This window comes from Argentina silus, assembly GCF_951799395.1.
Source record: "Argentina silus genome assembly, chromosome: 8".
In the NCBI taxonomy this organism is placed as follows: Eukaryota; Metazoa; Chordata; class Actinopteri; order Argentiniformes; family Argentinidae; genus Argentina; species Argentina silus.
This window is the reverse complement of record NC_139662.1, coordinates 3311765-3338011: the sequence shown is the minus strand read 5'-3', so window position 1 is coordinate 3338011 and position 26247 is coordinate 3311765. Positions and strand designations below refer to the sequence as shown.

Genomic DNA, 26247 nt, shown 5'->3' with positions numbered 1-26247 from the left:
ATTGTCGTTAGTTAAAATAAATGACTCATTAGATGTTTTTTCTTTCACTCCAGAATCTCTTAGCTCTTACCATTTACTCAATGTTCATATTTCAATGGTTGATTATAGTGTGGATCACACAGTTCCTCTCAGGGTTTATTTGATATCAATATCGTGCTCATTATTTTTATGGTGGTGCTTACAAGAGCAGTAGACTAACACAAATTTCCTCATTTAATATTGGACAATAAATTGCATTTGTATTCATAATACTGAATAAAAATGTCAGGTGTTTATGACCTTGATTTTCAGTAAGCTTGAGAGAATTGTCATATTAAGCTGAATTAAAGAATATTTTTCAAAAATAAGTGTTGTTCTGTGAGTAATTTCATAGGGCCAACTATGAAACAAATAAATAAGCAGATGTCAGCAGTTTTCTTTTTCCACAGACCTCAATGTGTGATTGTCACACACAGGAGTCAGGACAGGACACACAAGTTGAATCCACTCCAAATATTCTCTGCAGTACACTGAAAATATATCAGAGACCTTGAAGTATTCCTCTCGAAAATGACCAAACCCGTACTCAAATGGACTGTGTTTAGAAGACATGAACTTATTACAATTCAGTAGGCCTTCAAAAAAGTGTATAAGCCACATATCATTGACATATGTGCCTAATGTTGGGAGTGCCCAAGCTACATAGGAAGCCTGACGTTTCTCTCGCGAGATTCTAGCTAACCTACCCTGCTCACTAGTGCAAGATGGAGAAGTGAAATTAACACGCATCTAAGGTAAGCAAATAGATGCATTCCTGCGCGTCCGTTTGGCCGTTGTGTGTTGAAAGGTTGAAATCGGGGATCTGGAAAAACATATGGGGGTTGGTATTTGACAGCGTTTGGAACGTAGAACTCTAAAGCGAACGTTTTCTAAGGCTAAAGTCCGGACATTCTGCTGTGTAAACCGCCATTTTTAATTTAGCCATGGACCGTGGTCCCACTGACTGACTGAAAGAGCATTGTGGTGCGCTGTATGCACGCGCCAAACGCACACACAGACGAACACACACTGCTTGTGTGTGTGTGTTCACAAGCTAAGCTAAGCTATCTAACTAGCTAGCAACCTACTTCGTGAAATTTCTGGTGTGTGTGTGTGTGTGTGTGTGTGTGTGTGATAAGGTAATTGCTGGGGGCTGATGCCTTGGTGAAAAATTACAAAGAGAGCCTGTCGAGATTGCGGATGAAAGTTAAGCAAGTTAGCTTGCTAGCTAGCGTCATCTATTCGTGGATGAAGAAGATGGCTAGCTCAGCTAGCTAGCTGTCCTGCCCAGCATCATCATTCAACACACCAGTTGTGATCTAATGACAGTTCCCTTGGCTGTGTGAGACAGAGAGGTGGTTTATGATAATCAGACATGTCAGGGTATTATCATATAATGTGAGTGAGAACCAGATCAACGCATTGAATTTGAGACAAAGTGACGTTTTTATGGTGGGGGCTAGTCTCATTTACAATTTTAGCCCTGCACTAGTAACGGCTTTAAGATTAGGGTCTTTGATCAATATCCTAACTATATAACTGAAGGTAGACCATAGTAGTAGCTAGTAAACTGTGCCCATTAGCCTAGCAAATATATTAATAGCATTGGTCACGATGAAACATAATGACATGGGAAATTATAAAGTCCACAAGCAGTTGAGCCCCAGTGTATTGAATAATAAAATGTTTTTATGTTTGATATTTCTCCTGGACTTTTTTCTTTAGATTTTGCCTACCCAAATGTACACCTTCAGTGTACATTTCATTGGTTGATAGTTCCCTCAGTATTGGGCTAGATTCCAGTGCTTTGTTTTTGGTTCATTGTAATACTTAAAGCTGTCAAAACCCTATTTTTACTCAATTGGTTTGCTTGATTTTATGCTTTCAGATTGTTTTAGGAGACCATAACTCAGCTGAGGAGAGAAGTGATGGAGCTAATGAACCAAAGCAGTTTCTGGTATGTACCAACCTTGGTTACTATGATTAGCTACAATAAGTATCTTATCATTTATATTTGTTATTATTCTGTATTACTATTAATCAACTTTCTAAATTTGAAAATTTGAAAATCTGATCTTCCAATGAGACTTGTGGAGTGTAAAGGTCTTTATAATCCTAAAACTGTCATTTGGCATTCTCTCAAAAGGTGTAGTCATCCTGTTTGTCATGGGGTTATTCGTTTTATGTTTATCATTGTCTATTGTATAATGTTTCGATCACATTGACGAAAATAAGAGCCAGAAGAGCAAACACAATGTTATTTTTCCATGATTTGCTCATTTCAAAATATAGACTTATTATGCTTGTCAGCTGTGAACTGACATCTTGAAGTTTTATGAAGATGATATGGATGGGGTCTGTCTACTAAGGTGGAGCCTGGCTTCCACCCTCATCTTTTGGAGTTGTAGTTATATAGGATGTTTGTTAACCAAATATGCAAAGAACACTAATATTGATGATGCATTTATTGATACTGTCTGATTATAAAGGGGATAATGTGGACAATTTGGTTGCAGAGATTTCGACACCATATCCAGTAGAGGTCTCTGGAATAGGTATTAAACGTGCTTAGTTTTGAACAGATGTGATTAATTACGAGGTTAGCGTCGTATGATTATTTCTGTTCAACAAAAAATGCTATTATCATTTTTGTTGTTGTCATCACTATTTGGGAGAAACATACACGCAATGATTTGTATCTGAATCATTATGCGGTACAGTACGAAAAAAAAAAAAAAAACATTTAAAAAAAACAGTCGTCATTGTACTTTAAGTAGCTACAGTTTCATGCTACAGACACTCGGGCGCGCACATATAACATGAACATCCCCAGGTAGCCAGCTACGCACACTTGCTCATCGAAAACTATGAAATACACCGACTCGCACAGTCAGTGTCACGTTAGGCCCGTATGGGGGAATGATTCAGCGGGTTATTATGCGTTTCGGCTACACCAACTGGCTAGCCAACGCGTGTGCGGTAAGTGCGAGCATCTTTTTATCCGCCTGAAAGCATAGGGAGGAAGTATGACAGAATGCAATTGCTTGCCGTAAATCTCTAAATACGACTGATCGACGATGTTCTAGTCTCATCTGATCTTACTGTTGCCAGCTAGCGAGTTGTGTTTACCTACGGTATGTGTGTATTGGTAAGGATGCAGGGGTGGGAGAGTACGGACGACTTGTGAGGCCTACTGCAGGCTCAGCCGGGAGCTAAATTAGGAAAGCACTGCATGTTCAAGCGTCTGAGGAGTGGGAAAATGACATGGTAGTGCCGGTGGTTGAGCCTATGTGGTTACTGTTTTCCACTTGTCAGACATTAGACTATTTTACTTAGCTAGCTAACTACAACATTTAGCTAGCGGCTTGTCATAGCAAGCGTGCTAGTTACCTCACATTCCTTCAGTACTAGATTGGCTAACTTGACTGTCCTTGCTTGTTCGCTACCGACTGCCTGTTTTGCATTCGGAAAAATCTGTTGACACCCTCGAAAGCATTCGTTATCGATTGAGCTTGTTTAGCTGTCTTGATAACTAGCTGCCAGCTAGCGTTAGCTACCATTCCCTCAACACAGCAAAGGTAACCAGTTAGCTAGCGAATTGTTAGCTAGCTAGATTGATTTCATTAGTATTGTTTTGGCGTAGTGTTTTCATGGTGCAATGTTTTATTAGGGTACACATTTTTTATTAAATGTAGCTAGGGTTAAACTAGCTATCTAATCGACTTGTCAATGAATGCTCCAGCCAGACGCGTTAGCTAGCTAGCCGGGGTTGCTAACGAGTCAACAAACGTCAGCTAGCTACGTTAGCTTACGGACAGCTAATTTGGCTCCCTACCGCAGAGCTGGTGGTGTCACATCTATTAGCTAGCAGGCTTGCTGTAGCTCTGATGATTTACCGTTTTGTGATTTTAATGTTATGTTTTTTATTAACGTCAGTTATCTAGCTATGTTCTAGATTTGAATTCGTAGCTAGCGTAGCTTATGGCTCATATTTCAGACCAAGCTGCTAGTTAGCAGGCTGCTAGCTAATTTTGTTTCGTTTGATTATGCCCCTCGACCGCGCGATACAGAGATGGCTAGTTTGCACTTAAATCTCATATGCTGAGTAATGTTCAACTTATCAGTGGTACACATTTCTGATCGTGTGTATATATATATGTATGTAGAATCTATATATATGTATGTAGAATCTAATGTATGTAGAATCTCTCTCACACACACACACACACACACACACATATATATATATATATATATATATATATATATATATATATATATATATATATATATATATATATATATATATATATATATATATATATATATATATCCATCGTAGCCACTGGTAACATGTTGTTGAGCCAACAATCACACTAGCAGCTATGTTTGGAACCAAGTAACCCACTGAAGCCTGTCCATCATTTCAGCCCTAGATTGTAACAAAGAGGTGGCTAGTGTGAAAATGGGTGATTTGATTTGGTGTTCAAAGAAATATCATTTGCCATGTTTCCCAACTTATGTATTGATTGATTGGAACTTCATAGCTTTCTGTGTCAACCTCTCATTTGGTCTGTAGTTTTGCTTGTCTCTCTGGCCTCTCTTTCTTAGAGCTGTGTCCAGACTGTTGCCTCATAAATGCACATCTGCATGGAGTAATGCACCACTGTTGGAATTGGTTTGTCAAGGCTCTGTTTGTCTGGAATTGGGTTTGGAAAAATAACCTTTTCTCAGATGAGGTTTTTGTTAGCTAGCTTACTAACAGTAAATGTCAAATTGTAAGATGGTGCCTTGACAGCAGAGAATCTCTTCAGTCTGCCTGTATACCGTTGATGATATTAATGACATTGACTTTTCTCGTTTCAGGTATTGTGAATGAAACATGCTGTTAAGTGGGTATTGCCAAATTACGTACCGTAAGTGTCACTTCTAAAAACTCTCATGCTCTAGGTATATTCCCTCATCTTATGAGATGTGCTCTCATTATGTCTGCGATGCATTATAGCTGTTTTTGATTTATGTAAATAAATCACTGAATGAATCTTGTATGGAGATTGATGCTGACATGCTAACTTGATCAAAATTCACTGTTTTATTAGGTCCTTTTTGTTCTTACTGGATTAATATACTAGATTATTTTCTTAGTCTGTTTTTACTGGATTAATATATATATATACACATATACACACAGTACCAGTCAAAAGCTTGGACACACCTTGCCAAGAGTGTGCAAAGCTGTCATCAAAGCAAAAGGTGGCTACTTTGAAGAATCTAAAATATAAAACATATTCTGGTTTGTTTAACACTTTTGTTTACTACATAATTCCATATGTGTTCCTTCATAGTTTTGATGTCTTCAATGTAATCTACAATGTAGAAAATATTTTTTTTTCTCATTCAAAGAAAAACCATTGAATGAGAAGGTGTGTCCAAACTTTTGACTGGTACTATATACGTATATAATATGTGTGTGTAATATGTGTATATATATATATATATATATGTATATATATATGTGTGCAAAATCAGAAGCACCATTTTTTACCCTGTCTCATTACAGAAGGTGTGCATGCATGCTAATCTATCGTATTTCAACAGGAGCAAAAAATAGAAACTAGGGACGATGAAGGTCGACAGAACCAAGTTAAAGAAAACCCCCACAGAAGCTGTGAGTATGCATAGTGTTACCCCTGTAATCCCTTTTGGACTCACTAGGAGGTCTCTGCACTCGGCATGCTTGTCCTTTATGGTCTTATTTCTCTCCTCCGCAGCCTGCAGACTGCAGGACACTCATAGAGAAGCTCAAGGGATGTAGCGATGAGCAACTGCTGCTGGAACTGCAGCACATCAAGACCTGGAATATTGGCAAGGTGAGCACCAGGGAAGGGAAAGGGAGCTGTGCACATATCATATATAGCCAAGTTTAATGCCACACTTTTGGGTCCAGTTTATTATCTCCAAATTGGAGAACATGTGCGGCTCCCTGTCCTCTGTTCAGATACATGTACAGAAATGTTTTCTCGTGGTTATTGAGACCCTGGATTTAGGTGACTTGGGGCACGTCCTCACGCACCGCTCCTACTCAGTCAACGAAGCGTAACCTCAGGTTTTTCAGCTGTCGCTCTCTCCCCTCTCTTCTCTTCCATCAGTGTGAGCTCTACCACTGGGTGGACCTGCTCGATCGCTTCGATGGCATCCTGTGTGACGCGGGGCAGACGGTGGAGAACATGTCCTGGCTGCTGGTGTGTGACCGGCCGGACAACGGGCAGCTCAAAGCCCTGCTGCTGGCTGTGCTCAACTTCACTGCACTGCTCATCGAGTACAGCTTCTCCAGACACCTTTACAGCTCCATAGAGGTTAGGCCTGTCGGTTAGGCCCTGCACTTATCACCTCCTCTCTCACAGGGGGGTACCCACCTGTCACAGACCAAGGCTAAATTAACTGATGAGATTCCTCCCTTTTTGTTAACTCTCACTCTCTCTCTCTCTCTCCCCCCCCCTTGCAGCACTTGACCACCCTGTTGGCATCATGCGACATGCAGGTTGTCCTGTCTGTGCTGAACCTACTTTATGTGTTCAGCAAGCGTTCCAATTACATCACCAGACTTGGGTCTGACAAGAGAACCCCTCTGCTGGCCCGCCTGCAACACCTGGCTGAGGTATGTGCGTGCCGTTCGTAGCATGTTGTTAAAATAGATTTGAACTTCCAGTCATATTTTATGTTGATTAAAAAAAAAAAAAAAAATAGTAATAATAATTGCATGGGGAGGTTGAAAAGCTGTTCTAACGTGTTTTTTTTGTCTTCAGAGCTGGGGAGGGAAGGAGAATGGCTTTGGTCTTGCAGAGTGCTGCAGGGACCTGGCTATGACGGTGAGTGTTTGTCACTGTCACACTATAATAACAGCTGTCCAGGACAATTGCTCATTGCTTTGTAATTATATGACATTTTTCATAATGACTGCCAAAATTATACTAACACTCCATTTAATCAACCCTTCTCTCCTACCCCCCGCCCCCTCTCTGTTGGCATACCATGTAAATGGAACAGAAGTACCCTCCTAGTGCCACTACTCTGCACTTTGAGTTCTATGCTGAACCTGGCCCTGAGGTCAAAGTGGAGAGGAAGGTAAAGACCAACACCATTTAATTGTAGTAAATAACAGTGGTATACCAAGTAGGTGACTTAAGAAAGCCGATTTAGAGTTTGGGAAACAATATCCAGATTTCTGCTCTTTATGATGTCTCAATGTAATTGGATTTATTGACCATTTGTGACATTCTTTCCCCAGCAGACCAGTAGTAACACACTACACTACATTCACATTGAACAGCTAGACAAGGTAAGGACCAAACACAATTTGTCTATTTTGTCACAACAAATTATAGATTTGACACAGACAGTCTGCTGGCACGATTGCAGTTTGGGAATGAGTCCATGCCTCTGGTGTGTCTTGTCAGATCTCTGAGAGTCCGTCTGAGATTATGGAGTCTCTGACGGTGATGTACAACATCCCGAAAGACAAGCAGACCCTGCTGTTCACACACATCAGACTGGCCCATGGCTTCTCTAACCACAAGAAGAGGCTGCAGGCTGTGCAGGCCAGACTGCATGCCATCTCTATACTGGGTGAGTGTGTGTGAGTGTCCTCCACCGTCAGGCCTAGTTCCGCCACACTCTTTGCTATGAGTTTGCTGAGTAGTTATATTGTAACGGTCTTTTTCCCCCTACAGTGTACTCCAATGCACTCCAAGAGTCAGCAAACAGTATTCTGTACAACGGGTTGATAGAGGAGCTGGTGGATGTCCTACAGATCACAGACAAACAGCTAGTGGTGAGAACAAAGCTTTTTCTCTCTGTGCCTCTGCCTCCTGCCACTCATGGGCTGGTAGGTCTACGGCACATATCAATAGAAGGTGTGAAATTGGATCCCATCATCTCAACTCATCCCTTATGAGCTTTAATGGTATTTTTGATGCCATTAGTATTAATGTAATCAATTCAAGACTTATGAAGTTGAAATTTGCGATCTGGTTTGTGGCCACAGCTTTTGTGGCCGTCACCATTGTCTATCCATCCCTAAGTACCGTGTCTCTCTCTCTTTATCAGGACATAAAGGCAGCATCTTTGCGCACTTTAACGTCCATTGTCCATCTGGAGAGGACACCGAAGCTCTCCAACATCATCGACTGCACCGGCACCGCCTCCTACCATGGCTTTCTGCCCGTACTGGTGCGCAACTGCATACAGGCCATGATAGGTGAGTGCACTGCTTCCAAGTGGAGAATCTTATTTGGTCAATATTAGGGATGTACTGATGCGGGTATCAGGCCGGAAAGAGGCTCAAATGCTCATACTTGGTATCGGAGAAATGCCCAGATACCTCCAAACCGATACTAGGGTCCACCAAACTCCACTTTTGCCTACAAAAAAGCAAGACGAGCCTCTTGGGTACCTGAAATCTGTAGCCTTCAAAGCGCAGGCTAAACATTTTTTGAGCAAGATGGGGGTAAAATGCATTTAATGTTTTGTTTCCTATAAGAAGTGTGTATATGTAGTTCAGGAACTATAGTAGAAGACATCCTCGTTTTTCCACTAACATAGCCGCCATCTTGTTGGTGAATGTGTCGTTTCTCTCGCCCCCTCCATCAATTTGATGTTTCTTGGCCCAAAATGACATTGATGCGCACTCCTTTCCAAAAGTACTTGTATGAGTACTCTTGTATTGGCCCAAACTGAGTACTCTGTACCTGTACTTGGTCAGGAAAAAAAAAAAAAAAAGTGTTGTTACTTTGTGAGGCCTTTGCTTGACCCTCTGTGTTGTGTTGTCAGACCCTCTGATGGAGCCCTACCCGCACCAGTTTGCCACGGCGCTCTTCTCTTTCCTTTACCACTTGGCCAGCTACGACGCCGGTGGGGAGGCCCTGGTCTCCTGTGGTATGATGGAAGCCCTGCTCAAGGTGAAACCTTCTTCTCCGTCTATCTGTCCGTCCGTCTATCTATCGACAACGGAAATAAGTTGTAGGAGCTATTTCAAGATTTGTTTTTAATGCGGTGTATCCACTGTGTAGTTTTGGAATTATTACAGAAATTACAGTTATGATATTAAATGGCTTTGTTGTGTACAGGCCATGTTTTTGCGTACATATTGTTTGCATGTCTCAACTTCTGTCTGCAGGTGATCAAGTTCCTCGGGGATGAGCAGGACCAGATCACGTTTGTGACGCGGGCGGTCCGAGTCGTGGACCTCATCACCAACCTGGACATGGCTGCCTTTCAGTCCCACACCGGCCTTACCATCTTCATCAGCAGACTGGAGGTGGGTGATGTGACGTACTCCTGCTCTGGGCCCTGACCCAGCACTCAGTCTTGCTCAATGTCACTGGAACAAGTGCCAAACCCCTGTACTCTCTCTCTCTCTCTCTCTCTCCCCCTCCCCCCCTCTCCCTCCCTCCGACAATCTCTCTGCAGCATGAGGTGGACCTGTCGAGGAAAGAGTGCCCTTTTGTCATCAAGCCAAAGATCCAGAGGCCCAACAGCCAGACTGTAGAGTCTGAGGATATGGACACAGACATGGATGGTCAGTCTCATAACCAGCAACACATCATATTGTTATTATTCCTCAACAAATCTGTATGGATAAACTGTGTCAAAGGTCAATACTTGTAGTTACATTTGACCATTTTTTGATGACAGTCGTATGATTATACTGCATGTGGAGGTACTGTCCAGTTGTAAATAGTTCTACTATAAAGAGAATCAAGATCTGATTCAAGACCCTGGTGCTCGCCTACCGGGCAGCAAAGGGAACAGCCCCTCCCTACTTGCAAGCAATGGTCATCCCCTAAACCCCTGCCCGATCACTACGCTCTTCCACCTCGGCTGGCCACCTGGCACTGCCGCCTCTACGTAGATGCAGCAGCCGTGCTACTCGGTCACGGCTTTTCACTGTCCTGGCGCCCAGCTGGTGGAACGAGCTTCCCACTGCTGTCATGACTGCAGAGTCACTACCGATCTTCCACCGTAGATTGAAGACCCATCTCTTCAGGCTACATCTTAACGGTCGCTCCTAAAGACCTCTTTTTTCCCCACTACCCCCCTGTACAAGTTTCTCTCCTATTTAAAAAAATAAAATAAAAAATGAAGAAGAAACATTTTTTAGAAGAAGGAAAACATTTTTCCTTCTTCTAGCATTGTGACTGCCAATGGCCCCTGGTCCTAGCATAGATTTGTTTTTCTTATGATGACTGATGGATAGATGATTCATTTCCTTAAACAAATATATTTGTTGCACGTCGGTTTGGATAAATGCTGTAAATGTAAATGAGTGAAGTGGTGTTACGGTTGCTATGGTGACACTGCCATTCCTACAGGGTCAGATGTTGCCATGGAGAGCAGCCCCGGCCCTTCCACCTCTTCTGGCTCCAGACCAGAGGTGGACCACCGATCACAGAGCAGCACTGCCAGCACGCCCAGATCAGGTACACACACACACACACACACACACACACTCACTCACACTCTCTCCTATTTTTTTTCTGCCATGCCATCATTGTTCCCATGTCTCCCTCCAGGCATGCAGTGTATCCCCCAGCGTGCCGCTCTGTTGAAGTCAATGCTAAACTTCTTAAAGAAAGCCATCCAGGACCCCGCCTTCTCTGATGGCATCCGCCACGGTGAGCTAGCTTTAACGACTCTCGCGCTAACTACGTTAACGGAGCTATTGCTATTTCAACATCGAACGGAAGCCATGCGTTAATGCAAAGGCCATAGGTGGATATATTCCCTTTATTAAATGTCTCAGATGAATGCCCCGTGGATGTAACTTGGCTAACATCCATGTCTGTCTGCCTGCATGGCCTTTTCTCTCCAGTCATGGATGGGTCCTTGCCTACCTCACTCAAGCACATCATCAGTAACGCTGAGTATTATGGACCGTCTCTCTTCCTATTGGGTGAGTTAGACTGTCCACAAGTTGATAGATTAGCTGTCATTGTGTATGATCAATATCACTTTGCTGTAGACATTTTTGCAGTGTTCACCCTAAGCATATTTAAAAGTTCTCAATTATGTTTTTCTCTGTGGTATTTAACACATTCTCTCTCCCCCCCCCCCTCCCTTTTTCTCTCTCTCCCTCTCTCTCTCTCACACTCCCTCTCAGCTACGGAGGTGGTGACGGTGTTTGTGTTCCAGGAGCCGTCTCTGCTCTCCTCCCTGCAGGATAACGGTCTCACTGATGTCATGCTGCATGCCCTTCTCATCAAAGACGTGAGTCTGCCAGCACTCCCCCCCCCTGTGCTCTCTTACTCTGTGTCTCTCTCTCTTTCCTTCTCTCTCTTTCTCTCCCTCCCTCTCCCTCCCTCTCTCTCTCTCTCTCTCTCTCTCTCTCTCTCTCTCTCTCTCTCTCTCCTCTCCTCTCTCTGTCCCTCTTTCCAGTCGCCCCCACTGTATCCCTCTCATTCCCTATCACTGGTCCCCCCCCCCCTCTCCTCCCACATATTTGACATGTTTAAATGTCACATGTTCTCTTTCAGCGGGGCTCATGCACGGCGGTAGTCAGTGGACAGAGTGCCTTCACTGCAGATTCTACCCTCACATAGCCCCTCCCCCCTCCAACTTCATTTCTTCATCACTCCCTCCCTCCCCCTCACTCACTCTGGCACATAGCATTGCATTTAAAAGCCATTTCCCTCCCTCCCACCTCTCCTCCCCTCCCTCTGCTCTCCTCCTGTTCTCCCCCTGGTCCTGATTGCCTTTGCGTTTTGGTTTCCCCCCCCGCGCCCCTCCCCTCCCCGCCTCCCAAGTTGTTCCCTACCCTCGCCACTCTGTCTCTCACTCTCTCTCTCTTCCTCCCCTTCTTTTTCTCTCTCTTTTCTCCCTTTTCTCTCTCTCACAGTCTCTCTCTCTGCAGGTTCCTGCCACCCGCGAGGTGCTGGGCTCCCTCCCCAATGTGTTCAGTGCCCTGTGCTTGAACGCGCGTGGCCTGCACTCCTTTGTCCAATGCCAGCCATTTGAGCGCCTCTTCAAGGTGCTGCTGTCTCCAGACTACCTGCCCGCCATGCGCCGACGCCGCAGCTCTGACCCACTGGGTGAGTTGTGTGTGTGTTTTTTTTTTTTTTTTTTTTCCCCACTTCTAGTAGTCCAGTAAGGCGACAATAATGCTCTCTGTTGAAAGAGATGTTTGAGGTTGTGTCTGCGTATGTAAACATGCCGATGTGTCTGTCTGTGTAGGAGACACAGCGTCAAACCTGGGCAGTGCTGTGGATGAACTGATGAGACACCAGCCCACTCTGAAGACTGACGCCACTACTGCCATCATCAAGGTGGGGTAGTCTCGCAGTGAAAGCATAGCGCAAGTTCAGGATGCCTTTTGAAAATCCGAAATGACCAGCACCATTTTAAAGAATAATTGCATCCTAAATTAATGCAATATTGTCTGTTCTCCCAGTTACTCGAGGAGATCTGCAACTTGGGAAGAGCCCCTGAGTACATCTGTCAGAAGCCGTCGATCCAGAAGGCTGATGGGACAGTGGCGGTGCCCCCGGCCCGCTCCAGCCACGCGGCCGAGGAGGCCTCCAGTGAAGATGAGGAGGAAGAGGAGGCCCTCCACACTTTCAGCCAGCAGCAGGGGGAGCCAGAGAGCAACAGACAGTCAGTGCCAGTTGATATGTATGGCATTGCATTAATACCCAGTAGAGTAGACTTGCAAGAAAGAGTTGACATTATATTTGTGTAGTTGTTATTTGATAGCATCATTTTACTATGAATATTTGATTCCATGTTGGTAGTTGGTGAGTAAAGTCCAGTTGTGTTGTTTTTCTAGGGTCGTTGGCACAGAGGAGAGGATACCAATTCCGCTCATGGATTACATTTTAAACGTGGTGCGTGCTCATGCTCTCATTATTTGATGGTTTGTGATAAATGTGTCACCTATGAGACTTAAAAGCTAACTGGAATCAACGAGTCCTTCCTCATCCACATCTGGAGTTTGTAGTAGAAAGTGAAAGCAAACGACGGTGCTGGTATCTCCACAAGCTTTGCTCTTGACGTGGTTTCCCATTTGTGTTCCCCCCCCAGATGAAGTTTGTGGAGTCCATCCTCAGTAACAACACCACAGATGACCACTGTCAGGAGTTTGTGAACCAGAAGGGCCTGCTGCCCTTGGTCTCCATCCTGGGCCTACCCAACCTGCCCATCGACTTCCCCACCTCCGCAGCCTGCCAGGCCGTGGCCGGGGTCTGCAAGTCCATACTGGTGAGACTGGCTGGCACAGGTGTATGAACATAGGGCTGCTCCAACAGTATTCAATTGTGATCATTCTTAGGCAGTGTGAAAAAAAACCCCAAAAAACCCCCACTTACAGACCAATGTTTGCTCATGTAATGCCATTGACTCATGCAGTCCGGGATTGTCAATTACTGTAATGCCAAGCCTAAGTCTTTTCTGAGTATAATAGAGACTGAAATGTTTGTCCTGCTGTGCCCATCCAGACCCTGTCCCATGAGCCCAAGGTCCTTCAGGAGGGGCTGTGTCAGCTGGAAAGTATCCTGTCCGCTTTGGAGCCGCTCCACCGGCCCATCGAGGTGCCCGGGGGTTCCGTGCTGCTCCGCGAGCTCGCCACCGCCGGCCACGTGACTGACGCCACCCTGTCGGCCCGTGCCACGCCCCTGCTGCACGCGCTCACCGCCGCGCACGCCTACATCCTCATGTTCGTCCACACTTGCAGGGTAGGACAGGTAAGCATTGGACATGTGGGAATACTGCAAAGTAGAGGCTAGAGCTTTAGTTTTGTTCAATTCAAATTAGCTTTATCGGCACGATGGGTAAAAAGAAACCAATTGTCGGATCAACCAACTGTCAAGGTTCAGATCCTAGTTGTCTGTGGGTTTGTAATGGGTTTTGTGTTGAGCTCAGGTTAGTGAGTTGACAGTGCTCTCTCTCTCCTCTCCCTCCCTGTGTGTGAGCAGAGTGAGATCAGGGCCATCTCAGTGAACCAGTGGGGTTCCCAGCTGGGCCTGAGTGTCCTCAACAAGCTGAGCCAGCTCTACTGCTCCCTGGTGTGGGAGAGCACTGTGCTGCTGTCCCTCTGTACGCCCAACAGGTCAGTCTGCAACCTCATTTCTCTTGCTATTCTTCTTCTCTGGCTCTGTTTCTATCCCTCTCAGCAGTCTGCAACACTTGACCAACCTCTCCTATGTCTCCTTCCCCAGTCTACCCCCAGGCTGTGAGTTTGGCCAGGCCGACATGCAGAAGCTGGTGCCCAAGGAGGAGAAGCCGTCTGGCAGCGCTGCCACCACCGTTCCCTCCGGGACCAGGAGAACTGGTAACGGAGCCTTCCTCTACCACTTCAGAAAAACAAATCTAAAGAAGCATACGCTCACTTCCAGCTACCACCACCACAGCCTTACCTCTAGCTCTAACCCTTTCTCTCCCCCTGTCTGTGTCCCCCTAGCTGAGGCTGAGGCTGTGTCTGTGGACCCCTCGGCTCAGGGTCTGTTAGAGGGGATGGGGCTGGACGGAGACACGCTGGCCCCCATGGAGACTGACGAGCCGACCACCGCTGACCCCAAGACCAAGTCCAAGCTCACCCCTGCCATGGCCACACGCATCAAGCAGATCAAACCTCTGCTCTCCGGTTAGTGTTTAATTCCACGCTTGATCATCACACGGATTTACCATCAGTGCTTTTCTTTCTTATGATTATTTTTGATATGATAAATCGCATGGATTAAATAATGACCTCATGATAGCCCACCCATAGTTCTGTAATACACAATGGTGTGTTGTTTCCACCGGAGAGTATATCTGTCCTATGCATCTCTATCTAACTCTCCCATCTCTTTCTCTCTCTCTCTCTCTCTCTCTCTCTCTCTCTCTCTGTCCACAGCCTCTTCTCGTCTGGGCAGGGCCCTGGCCGAGCTCTTTGGCCTGCTGGTCAAGCTGTGTGTGGGTTCTCCGGTGCGCCAGCGCCGCTCTCACCACGCCACCAGCACCGGCACCGCCCCGACCCCGGCTGCTCGTGCCACCGCCTCTTCCCTCACCAAGCTGCTCACCAAGGGCCTCAGCTGGCAGCCCCCGCCCTACACCCCCACCCCCCGCTTCAGGTACAACACTCAGACTACTGTCTGGTAGTAAAACCGCAGTCTCTCCCTCTTACCTTCTTTTTTCTTTTTTTTTTAACGAAAAATAGCAGTTTTAAGACTGGCTAACTCCTCTCTGTTCCCCCCCCCTAGGCTGACATTTTTCATCTGCTCAGTGGGTTTCACATCTCCCATGCTGTTTGATGAGAGGAAATACCCCTACCACCTCATGCTGCAGAAGTTCTTCTGCTCCGGGGGGCACGACGCCCTGTTTGAGTGAGTAGAACACTGCTACCCAACCCGACACCTTACCCACCTGCGTAGTTGTATTGCCGTCGCTCATGGACATTGTTTATTCGATGACACTGAATGTTCCAGGACTTAAAGTGTTTTTTGCCTAGCAGTACTGATGCCTTTGTGCGTCCCCCCAGGACATTTAACTGGGCCCTGTCCATGGGTGGCAAGGTGCCCGTGTCTGAGGGACTGGAGCATGCTGAGCTGCCAGACGGGACCGGAGAGTTCCTGGACGCCTGGCTGATGCTGGTGGAGAAGATGGTGAACCCCAGCACCGTGCTGGACTCGCCCCACTCGCTGCCTGCCAAGGTGCCTGGGGTCACTCCCACCACCCCCCAATTCAGCGCCCTCCGCTTCCTCATTGTCACCCAGAAGGTCAGTGGTTGGTACGGCGGTGACACCAGATGAGCTCGGCTCTCAGCCGTCACAGTTAAGAGTCACTAAGATAAAACGCAATACTCACCGTCTCCTCGTCCCTCCAGGCGGCGTTCACCTGCATCCGCAGCTTGTGGAACCGCAAGCCTTTGAAGGTCTACGGGGGCCGGATGGCCGAGTCCATGCTGGCCATCCTGTGCCACATCCTGAGAGGGGAGCCGGTCATCCAGGAGAGGCTGGCCAAGGAGAGGGAGGGCACAGCCCGCCCGGAGGAGGAAGGGTCAGCGGCGTCTACTACGGGGCCTGTGGTACCCAGCAGCGGCGGCGCCCCCGGAGCAGTGGTGGCGGCGGGAGAGGGGCCCGCGGGGCCAGGACCCGCCACCGGAGCGCCGGCAGGGAGCGTCGTGGAGGACCCCACCAACTCCACCCCCAGGAGAGAGCCCCAGGCCAATCAGGCCCAGCTTACTCAGGTGAGGGGAATTTAATGATGTGTGTCAGTACGTGAGGCCATGCGGGGGTTCTTTCCTCATTGAAATGTATTTTTGGCTTTGATTATATTGTTAGATTATAGCCTGATAGTTTTGATGATTATTAGATGGTTTTGAAAGTTGTTATGTAATGTATAGCATTGTTAGTTCTGATAGCATTGCTGGATACTAAGACGGGCATGTCAAATTGGACTGTTCCGTTTTGTTCTCGCCTTCCTCCCCCCCCTACACCCTATAACCTGAACTCTGGCCCGCGGCGCGGCCACTTTGTCTTATGACAGGGAGGAGGCAGAGAGAGGGAGAGGCAGCCACAGGTCAGCCAGCAACAACTTCAGCAGGTAAAAAGAGCCCACAGGGAGGAGGGGGCAGGGACAGGAGTTGGGGAGGATGGGGGCTCAGTTTGATAGGAAAAAAATGTTCAAAGGGAAGATGTTTTGATCAAAGGGAAGGAACCAGCAAATATTTAGTCAGCCTGAGTATGTAGGGGGAGAGAGAGAGAGGGGTTATAAAGGGGAGGTTTTAAGGAGAGGTTAGGGAGGATGAGTAGGAGGCCGCTTCTGAGCTATTAAAGAAAATAAAGGGAGGGTGAGGAATGTCTGGAAAGAATGTATGTCGAGTTTCATCATGATTTATCTGTCTCGCTCATTCACTTTCCTCATATCTCTCTGTGCTTCACGGGCCACCGTCTTCTCTCTTTTCTATTTCTCTCTCTCCTGTTCTCTCTCTCTTCCTTTCGTCTCTCCTGTAACTTTCTGCATTTTGGTTTTTCTTTCCTTCCCCCGTAGCTGATGGATATGGGTTTCTCCAGAGAGCACGCCATGGAGGCTCTCCTCAACACCAGCACCATGGAGCAGGCCACCGAGTACCTGCTCACACACCCGCCGCCCCTCCTCAGCGGAGCCGTCAGGGTAAGACCGCACTCTTATCGACACACACACACACACACACACACAGGGACGTCGAAGCGTACGCATCCACTGTGTGTTCACGTGACCAGGGCTGTGTTTAGTTAGTGTTCCTCTCCTCCTGGTGTTGCAGGACCTGACCATGTCTGAAGAGGACCAGATGATGAGAGCGATCGCCATGTCTCTGGGACAAGAGGTCAGCATGGAGCAGCGCTCTGACTCGCCCGAGGTGCGCCACCACACACACACACACACACACACTTAGGCACACCCACAACCGCACTACACACACCCCCCCCCCCCCCCACACACACACACACACACACACACACACACTTAGGCACACCCACCACCACAACCGCACTACACCCCCCCCCCCCCCCCCCACACACACACACACACACACACACACACACACAGGCACACTGTAAACCCCGCTGTTGAATGAACGGACGAAAACTCATAAATGAATAACGAGCACTTAACCAGAGCAGCTGCTCACATCGTCTCCCCCCCTGCCTCCCCCCCCCCCCCCAGGAGGCGGCTCGGCGGCGGGAGGAAGACGACAGGCGAGCCAGGGAGCGGGCGGAGGAGGAGGAGGCTCGCTGCCTGGAGCGCTTCCTGGAGGCGGAGCCCCTGGACAGCACGGAGCTGCACACCTTCACCGACTCCATGCTGCCGGGCTGCTTCCACCTGCTGGACGAGCTGCCCGACACGGTGTACCGCCTGTGTGACCTGCTCATGACCGCCATCAAGAGGAGCGGCCCCGAGTACAGAGACCTCATCCTGCGCCAGGTTGTCAACCAGGTCAGTGGAACGTACGCTACGGGCAAATTTGAGTACTTACTGAAAATAAGTACCCCCACAGGGTTCTCCCCCAAGGATTTTTGAACAGCGTGGCGCTGGATTGCATCATCAACACCGGACTATCGGTTTGTTCATGTCAGAATGTGCCTAAAAAGCTGAATTCTCTGAGAAACAATCATATTGTTTTTAATAACTATGTTGTTGCCTATGAAAGAGAGAGTAACTATCATTACTAAATGTTATTGAATTTGCCTTGAAACTGTTTTTTAGCTTCTTAGTGTAATGTGTGTGTGTGTGTGTGTGTTATCTGTAGGTGTGGGAGGCTGCGGATGTGCTGATCAAGGCAGCCGTGCCCCTGACCACCAGTGACACCAAAACCGTGTCAGAGTGGACCAGACAGATGGCAACCCTGCCCCAGGCCTCCAACCTGGCAACCCGCATCCTACTGCTCACGCTGTTGTTCGAGGTACCAATACGCACGCGCACGCACACTCATTTTACTGCAATTTTAGCTACTGACAAAGAAAGAGATCCCTTCAGTACACACACACACACACACACACACACACCCTTCCTTGTGTGCATCTGCTGACTCCTGCTGTGTGTGACCGTGCTGTAGGAGTTGAAGCTGTCTTGTGCCAGAGTGGTGGAGAACAGTGGGATCCTGAATGTGCTGATCAAGCTTCTGGAGGTAGTGCAGCCCTGTCTGCAGGCTGCCAAGGAGCAGAAGGACATCCAGACACCCAAGTGAGTCCTTCCCACCATCCTCACATGACAGAGGACAGGACTGAGGAGACTAGCATACCTGCAGGAACGCCTTTCACCTACACTGACATGTTAGAATGAACTGCATCAACCTTTATTACAATGCATTTCTTCTATTGTTTTGGCAATATGTCGGCAATGTCTTACATCTTATTGTATATAAATGTATAGGAATATACGGACCGCTATAAGAGTATAACATGACTGATTGTTGTCCGTCTCTGATTCTCTGTATAGATGGATCACTCCAGTGCTCTTGATCATTGACTTCTATGAGAAAATGGCTGTTTCATCCAAACGCAGAGCACAGATGAACAAGGTGTGTGAGGAATTGACTGCAGAGGTCTGAATTTACACACACAGGTGTGCATATTCTTACCAGTCTTGCTCAATCTCACCCCCCCCCCCCCCCCCCCTCTCTTCCTCCCTCCCTCCCTCCCTCCAGTACCTGCAGCCCAACGGTAACAACTGGCGGTGGTTTGACGACCGCTCGGGCCGCTGGTGCAGCTACAGCGCCTCCAACAACAGCACCATCGACTCGGCCTGGAGAGCCGGAGAGAGCAGCGTCCGCTTCACCGCAGGCCGCAGGAGATACACTGTGCAGTTCAACACCATGGTGCAGGTATGTACACACACACACACACACACACACACACACAGCCTAGCACCCTCCAGTTGTAGCCCCATAGCACTCCTATACTTGGCCACAAAGCACTCGTTGAAAAACAAAGGAACAAGAGGATTTGTCCTTTTTCAACTCGAGTGTTTCCGTTCCTCTCCCTCTGACTAACAGGTGAATGAGGAGACGGGTAACCGGAGGCCCGTGATGCTGACAGTCCAACGAGTACCTCGTCTCCCCAAACCTGCCAAGACGGGTAGCCTGACGGACACCGAGAGGGAGGAGGCGGACAAGAGCAAGGCGGAGGAGACCCAAACCGACCCAGGTAACGGACACGCCCAACACCAACTACTTCTGTCAGAGTCGTTATCGCCTGTGTAATATTATTGTGACGGGCATTTCATTAGACTAGTTCTGTTGTGTGGAGATGTGTCTATACTTAAGTGTGTTTTGTCTGCGTATGACAGACTCAGCCCCAGTGGCCGTAGAGATGAGCGCTCCCAAGGACGATGGCAGCCAGCTGAAGGAACCTTCGTCCACCGGCCCCTCGGCGCCCCCGGCCCCTCCCCCCGTGGCCCCGCTAGACCCCGCGTCAGCATCTGAGCGCTCCTCCATCACGGGCGCCATCATGGTGCAGGGCCTGACGGAGGACATGACCACGGTGCTGATCCGCGCCTGCGTCAGCATGATCAGCGTGCCCGTCGACCCCGACACCCTGCACGCCACGCTGCGCCTCTGCCTGCGCCTGACGCGCACCCATCACTATGCCATGATGTTCGCCGAGCTCAAGAGCACACGCATGATCCTGGGCCTGACGCAGGGCTCGGGCTTCAACGGCTTCACGCCACTGGTCACGCTGCTCTTCCGCCACATCATCGAGGACCCTGCCACGCTCCGTCACACCATGGAGAAGGTAGGAGTCTCTCTCTCTCTCTCTCTCTCTCTCTCTGCCAGAGTGAGAGCCCCCCCCCCCCCCCGCCTCCCAAGGTTGATCTCAATAGTCTCAGTAAAAGCTGGACCAGTAAAAGCCAACCCCCTGATAGGAATCTACCATGTTGCTTTAACTTATCCTGTGTTATCAGATCAGCTATGTAGGAAAGCAGAGAGGGAGATGAAACCACCGGAGACTGTTGACATGCACCCCCCATTCCTTCATCTCTGACCTCACTCTCGCCTTTTGACTGGTAACCCTGAGCGACTCTGTCCCCTGCCCTCCTGTATAACCTCAGGTGGTGAGGTCTGCGGTGACGAGCGGAGCGGGCAGCACCACCTCCGGCGTGGTGTCGGGCAGCCTGGGCTCCCGGGAGATCAACTACATCCTGCGCGTGCTGGGCCCCGCCGCGTGCCGCAACCCCGACTGCTTCGCCGACACGGCCAACAACTGCGTCCGTATCGCTCTGCCTGCACCCCGCGGAGCCGGCACCGGTGTGTTAGAACTGGAAATCTATTGAAATGTTTTGTATCGTGTATGAGAAAGTGTACTAATTTTAGGTGCTGTTGGTAGTGAGGTGTTTTACTGCCTTTCTGGTGTCTCTTATCTTTCTCTCCCTGCCTCCTCTCCACAGCGTCTGATGATGAGTTTGAGAACCTGCGCATCAAGGGGCCCAACGCTGTTCAGCTGGTGAAGACCACCCCCCTGAAGCTGTCCCCACTTCCCCCCATCCCTGACACCATTAAAGAGGTCATCTACGACATGCTCAATGCCCTGGCTGCCTACCACGCTCCTGAAGAGGGTACGACATACATAGACTGCTGAAAAGCCTGCAGAAATGTTGCCTAGTAGCCCACACTTGTCTTTGAGAAGTAATCGTGTGTGTGTGTGTGTGTGTGTCGTGTAGCTGAGCGGCCAGAGGAGAGAGCAGTGGCAGTGCCAGGTGGGCAGGACCTGTGCCAGATCCTCCAGGATGTGGGCGATGACGTCTACCAGCAGTACAGGCTCACACGGCAGGGCAGCGACTTTGAATCCCGGGCCGCCTTCCACATCAATGTGAGTGTCTGACCCTGACCAATTTGTACTGTCTGCGTGTCTGCGTGTGTGTGTGTGTGTCTGTGTGTGTGTGTGTGTCTGTGTGTGTGTGTGTGTCTGTGTGTCTGTGTGTGTCTGTGCGTGTGTGTCTGCGCGTGTGTGTGTGTGTGTGTGGTGCTGTGTTGGTTTATATGTTGTAGGTGATAATTTCTCTGCCTCTCCTCCCAGGCTCAGGTGTTTGCTGCCGATGGAGGCGTGGCTGAGTCGTCTCAGTCTGGGACACCCCAGGGAGAAGGTGACCACACCCCCCCCCCCCCCCTTCCCCCTACTTATCCATCCATCCATCCATCTCTCTGTCTGTGTTTAGTCTCTTTCTCTGTCTGTGTTCAGTCCTAACTCTCTCCACCCTGTCCCCAGCCTCGACACCAGAGGAGATGCGCGAGGAGAAGGAGACCACAGAGGGAGAGAAGAGCACCAGCTCTGAGGAGGGCAAAGGGGCCAAAGCTAAGGCCAGTAAGCCCCTGATGCCCACTTCCACCATCCTGCGGCTGCTGGCAGAGCTGGTGCGCTCCTACGTGGGCATCGCCACCCTCATCGCCTCCTACTGCTACACCGCTGGCCAGTCAGAGCTCATCAAGGAGGTTGGTCTGCCCTCACCACAGGCTCAAACCTCTGGCTGTACTTGGGACAAACTGTTAGATAAACTCCTGTTGTTGTTGTTGTTATTGCCATACCTACCCCCAGTACCTTTATCATAGTATTGGTGTTGGTTCGGTTCGACCTCGTGTCCTGACTGTAGTCTTCTGTCTGTGCCCTGTAGGACTGCAGTGTTCTGGCCTTTGTGCTGGACCACCTGCTGCCCCACTCGCAGAATTCCGAGGACAAAGACACCCCTGCCCTGGCGCGTCTTTTCCTGGCCAGCCTGGCAGCCGCCGGCACTGGCACAGATGCTCAAGTGGCCCTGGTCAACGAGGTGAAGGCCGCACTGAGCCGGGCGCTGGCCATGGCAGAGGGCACGGAGAAACATGCCAGGTGAGAGGGTCGCCGCCAACGCTGCTGATCACACCGCATGACTCTCTTTGCACTGAATCACGAAAACCTACTGAAATTCTCCCCTCCCAGGCTGCAGGCGGTGATGTGCATCATCAGCACCATCATGGAGTCGTGCCCCTCCACCTCCAGCTTCTACAGCACAGCCGCTGCCAAGACGCAGCACAACGGCATGAACAACATCATCCGCCTCTTCCTCAAGAAGGGCCTGGTGAACGACCTCGCCCGCGTCCCCCACAGCCTAGACCTCTCCAGGTAGATACGCCACTGCCCTACGACCCCCCCCCCCCCCCCCCACAAACACACACACACACACACACTAGACTAGATACTGCCGCTCAATTTGACCATGCATCACTAGCTGTGGGATGTGATTTGTTCCTGATTTTTAAGTGATGCTACGAGATAAATTGTATAGCTTGAACCAAAGACGGCTCCCCATCGCGTGCCTGCAGTGCCCTCTAGCCTGCCGTGTGGAGCTTGTGTGTGGATTCCACATGGCTCAATGCCACGGGCACACTGTACAAAATGAAAGTGAAACTTAAAAGTATGTCGTCATGATGGGGAGTACTTATGTTAATGCTTGCTGATTACTTAATGTCTCTCAGCTATGTAAATGCAGTCTAGACAGCCACCCCATTTCCTTACTTTGTGTGTCTGTAGTCCCAACATGGCCAATACGGTGAACGCTGCCCTGAAGCCCCTGGAGACCCTGTCCCGCATCGTCAACCAGCCCAGCAGTCTGTTTGGAGGGAAGGGAGGCTCCAGCAAAAACAAGACTGAGCACGACACTGTGGGCACCGCCAGGGACAGCAATAGCAACACACAGGACCAAGGTAAAAAGGCACTATGCTTGTACACACACACACATACACACCAGAACCACATTGGAAGTCGGAAATTGTCATGGTGGACTGATTGAGGTAAAGCATCAAGCCTCATTAATGTGGTGTGTTTCAGGCGAGGCAGAGCCAGTTGAGGGCAGTCACAGGGTCCAGGGCACAGACAGTGACCTGATGGACGGAGAGACAGAGGGAGATACGGTGGTCATCGCAGGCCAGCCTGAGGTTCTCAGCACACAGGCAATGCAGGTGAGTGGATACACGGCTAAGACACAAGTTCTAACTTGTTTTCCAAGTTGTGTTCAATGCAGTTCAGTGTGCAGATCAGCAGAATGATTTACCCTGATCAGCAGAATGGTTTACCCTGAGATGGTGAATTCCTCTCCAGGCATTGAGATCTGATAATGTATGCAGTACGACTGCAGTGATGGTGCCCATTGGTAGAATAGTGTCTTATCTTTTTTTCAACATTCAGTGTCCTTTTGTTACTGGTTACCTGTTCGTTTTAGAATAGCTTTTAAGGCTCGGCTGGGTCTGGCACCGGACTATGTTTCGGACCTTTTTAATCCCCTGTGAGCCCCAGTGCAGCCTAAGATCCTCAGGCAGGGCCCTTCTGCCCTTTCAGAAGTCTAGACTGAAGACAACAGGTGACTGCGCCTTTACTGTTAGGGCCCCTCGACTCTGGAACGACCTGCCTGAGGATGTTAGGCTAGATCAGTGTTTTCTTTTAAATCTCTTCTTTAAACTCATTTTTCTCGACTAGCCTTTCGTAGTTTTTTTCTTTTTTAATGTGTTGTGTTTTACTGTTTCTACTTATATTTTTGTTTTTATTTGCATGTGTTTTATATATTTGTAAAGCACTTGGTAACATTGTTTTAAAAAGGTGCTATACAAATAGATTATTATTATTATTCTCTCTAACATGTGAAGGTGGAGAATGAGCTGGTGGATCTGATTGATGAGCTGTTGGAGAGAGACGCTGGCACTGTCAACAGCACCATTATCGGTAAGCAGCCTGGATTCATGAGTGGGAGGTGGGCATTGGAAAAGGGCATATGTTATACAAGGGCTGTTTCTGATTGGTCGTGTTATCTGCCACTCAGTTGGGCGCAGCGCAGAGGATGAATCACAAGAGGATGTTCTGATGGATGAGGCCCCCTCCAATATTAGTCAGGCTTCCACTCTTCAGGCCAATCGTGAAGGTAAGACTCAGACAATAAACATTAATTGTGGAAATAGCATGGTTAAAACTACTGCATTAAGTTCCAGTGGTCTACATGGTAGCTGTGTATGTTATGCTCTGACAGAAAATATAGCTTCAATTGTGCTTGGATAACTGTATTCATCATTCCAAGTATAACCTTTCAGACAGGAAAAAGTACCACTTCCAGTTTTGGAACGAATGCTTAGTTACCCTAAACAAACGTCATTAGCCAGTTGTTTAACGTGCCAACCAACTAGACATTTTGAGACCCATAAGGTAATTGTGGGAAGACATCCCACTTTCTCCAGACAGCCTTTATTTATAATGCCAAACACGTTGGAGAGGATCGCGCTAATGTGGGCATCCTGCACTTGTTGACGTAAGATTGATTGACAGTGCAGCTTCAGCTGCCTTTCAGACAGAGAAAAATGGTGCAGCCATAGCGCTGTGAAACTATCCCCATAGTAGGTTTAGTTGCCATTCTAAAAAGCCGTAGCGTTCCCTGCCAGACACAACAAAATGGCGTGACTGAAGCACTACAGTAGCATAATGTCTCCTCTGTCTGAAAGGGGTACTAGTAATTCAGTTTTGTCAGCGCTGTTTGTATGTTGAATGGTTTGGTCTGACTTTCCTCCCTCTGTCTCTCAGACTCCATGAACATCCTGGAGCCCGAGGATGAGGAGCACACGCAGGAGGAAGACTCCAGCGGCAGCAACGACGACGAGGACAGCCAGGATGAAGAGGAGGAGGAAGAAGAGGAAGAGGAGGAGGACCAGGTAAGGAAGAACACACGGTGTTTCAGGGTTCTCCCCAGGATTTTTTGAACGAGGTTCAAAAATGGATTGCATTATCAAAAAAGACTTGCGTTTATTTGACTATTCTCAAAATGCTGCTAAAATGCAGAATTAACCGAGGAACATAACTTTCGATCTCGCCTTTTAAGAATGATGTCATTGGCAATCAAAGATAGAGCCTCTATCATTAGAGCAATTCCATTAGAGCTCTGAAATGTTTACAAGTCGACAGGGTGGTGCAGCTCCCCTCTTCCATCCTTTGGGGAGAACTCTGGTGTTATTGAGTCAGTCTTCCATCCTTTGGGGAGAACTCTGGTGTTATTGAGTCAGTCTTACAGCGTTTGGTGTTTCTCATCAGGACGATGAAGAAGGAGATGAGGACGACGACGACGAAGGCTCAGAGATGGAGCTGGACGAAGACTTCCCAGATATCAACGCTGCCCCACACATTCGCTTTGAGAGGTTTGACAGGGACGACGACCTCATCATAGAGTTTGACAACATGTTCTCTACCACCGGTGAGTCATCTGTTTACGGTCATTGTCTGATTGTATGACTTAATTATGATGAATTATATTATATGCGTGTTAGATTTTGAACACTTTTGAATACTTTGTCCGCAGTTTTTAAAACTGTTTTCAAACTGATATCTCTGAAATAAAAATGTAGAATTAGAAGTAAAAGTAGATTTTTTTTTTTTTTTTAGGGTGTCATATTTTGAATCGTCATGATGGTCGAGTGACTTGGGGTCGTCAACTACCTGCCCCCCTAATGTCTGCAACTGTTCTCTTTGTTTATCATGTTCCTTCAGCTGACATCCCTCCCTCCCCAGGCAACATCCCCAGCTCCCACCCCCTGATGGTGCGCCACGCTGACCACGGGTCCCTCACACTGGGCGGAGCGGGCACGAGCAGCCGCCTGGCACAGGGCATGGGCCGCAGCCAACGCACTCTGCGCCAGCTCACCGCCAACACGGGCCACACCATCCACGTCCACTACCCCGGCAACCGGCAGCCCAACCCCCCGCTCATCCTGCAAAGGTG

General features: G+C 48.4%; 1 protein-coding gene across 1 annotated transcript in view; it reads left to right on the top strand.

Annotated features, from left to right (window-relative positions):
• Nucleotides 1-726: 726 nt before the first annotated feature.
• Nucleotides 727-26247, top strand: part of huwe1 (HECT, UBA and WWE domain containing E3 ubiquitin protein ligase 1) — a 38316-nt gene continuing 12795 nt past the window's right edge. The window contains exons 1-57 of the mRNA XM_083675497.1: nucleotides 727-773; nucleotides 1907-1975; nucleotides 4885-4934; nucleotides 5617-5686; nucleotides 5790-5888; nucleotides 6168-6374; nucleotides 6524-6676; nucleotides 6825-6887; nucleotides 7066-7143; nucleotides 7307-7357; nucleotides 7476-7644; nucleotides 7749-7849; nucleotides 8125-8275; nucleotides 8848-8975; nucleotides 9194-9334; nucleotides 9487-9595; nucleotides 10389-10496; nucleotides 10590-10691; nucleotides 10889-10969; nucleotides 11177-11283; nucleotides 11927-12104; nucleotides 12247-12338; nucleotides 12464-12684; nucleotides 12839-12896; nucleotides 13093-13269; nucleotides 13506-13751; nucleotides 13983-14116; nucleotides 14226-14338; nucleotides 14468-14650; nucleotides 14903-15119; nucleotides 15249-15371; nucleotides 15527-15764; nucleotides 15872-16234; nucleotides 16534-16590; nucleotides 17038-17160; nucleotides 17291-17386; nucleotides 17695-17964; nucleotides 18278-18430; nucleotides 18584-18711; nucleotides 18967-19048; nucleotides 19175-19351; nucleotides 19523-19673; nucleotides 19816-20261; nucleotides 20578-20773; nucleotides 20914-21081; nucleotides 21187-21335; nucleotides 21543-21609; nucleotides 21732-21955; nucleotides 22135-22346; nucleotides 22437-22619; nucleotides 23028-23200; nucleotides 23325-23455; nucleotides 24137-24212; nucleotides 24310-24408; nucleotides 25059-25186; nucleotides 25563-25722; nucleotides 26016-26244. Coding sequence (XP_083531623.1) covers nucleotides 5642-5686; nucleotides 5790-5888; nucleotides 6168-6374; nucleotides 6524-6676; nucleotides 6825-6887; nucleotides 7066-7143; nucleotides 7307-7357; nucleotides 7476-7644; nucleotides 7749-7849; nucleotides 8125-8275; nucleotides 8848-8975; nucleotides 9194-9334; nucleotides 9487-9595; nucleotides 10389-10496; nucleotides 10590-10691; nucleotides 10889-10969; nucleotides 11177-11283; nucleotides 11927-12104; nucleotides 12247-12338; nucleotides 12464-12684; nucleotides 12839-12896; nucleotides 13093-13269; nucleotides 13506-13751; nucleotides 13983-14116; nucleotides 14226-14338; nucleotides 14468-14650; nucleotides 14903-15119; nucleotides 15249-15371; nucleotides 15527-15764; nucleotides 15872-16234; nucleotides 16534-16590; nucleotides 17038-17160; nucleotides 17291-17386; nucleotides 17695-17964; nucleotides 18278-18430; nucleotides 18584-18711; nucleotides 18967-19048; nucleotides 19175-19351; nucleotides 19523-19673; nucleotides 19816-20261; nucleotides 20578-20773; nucleotides 20914-21081; nucleotides 21187-21335; nucleotides 21543-21609; nucleotides 21732-21955; nucleotides 22135-22346; nucleotides 22437-22619; nucleotides 23028-23200; nucleotides 23325-23455; nucleotides 24137-24212; nucleotides 24310-24408; nucleotides 25059-25186; nucleotides 25563-25722; nucleotides 26016-26244 — 8114 coding nt within the window. The 5' untranslated portion in view covers nucleotides 727-773; nucleotides 1907-1975; nucleotides 4885-4934; nucleotides 5617-5641. The remainder of the gene's footprint in view (nucleotides 774-1906; nucleotides 1976-4884; nucleotides 4935-5616; nucleotides 5687-5789; nucleotides 5889-6167; nucleotides 6375-6523; nucleotides 6677-6824; nucleotides 6888-7065; nucleotides 7144-7306; nucleotides 7358-7475; nucleotides 7645-7748; nucleotides 7850-8124; nucleotides 8276-8847; nucleotides 8976-9193; nucleotides 9335-9486; nucleotides 9596-10388; nucleotides 10497-10589; nucleotides 10692-10888; nucleotides 10970-11176; nucleotides 11284-11926; nucleotides 12105-12246; nucleotides 12339-12463; nucleotides 12685-12838; nucleotides 12897-13092; nucleotides 13270-13505; nucleotides 13752-13982; nucleotides 14117-14225; nucleotides 14339-14467; nucleotides 14651-14902; nucleotides 15120-15248; nucleotides 15372-15526; nucleotides 15765-15871; nucleotides 16235-16533; nucleotides 16591-17037; nucleotides 17161-17290; nucleotides 17387-17694; nucleotides 17965-18277; nucleotides 18431-18583; nucleotides 18712-18966; nucleotides 19049-19174; nucleotides 19352-19522; nucleotides 19674-19815; nucleotides 20262-20577; nucleotides 20774-20913; nucleotides 21082-21186; nucleotides 21336-21542; nucleotides 21610-21731; nucleotides 21956-22134; nucleotides 22347-22436; nucleotides 22620-23027; nucleotides 23201-23324; nucleotides 23456-24136; nucleotides 24213-24309; nucleotides 24409-25058; nucleotides 25187-25562; nucleotides 25723-26015; nucleotides 26245-26247) is intronic.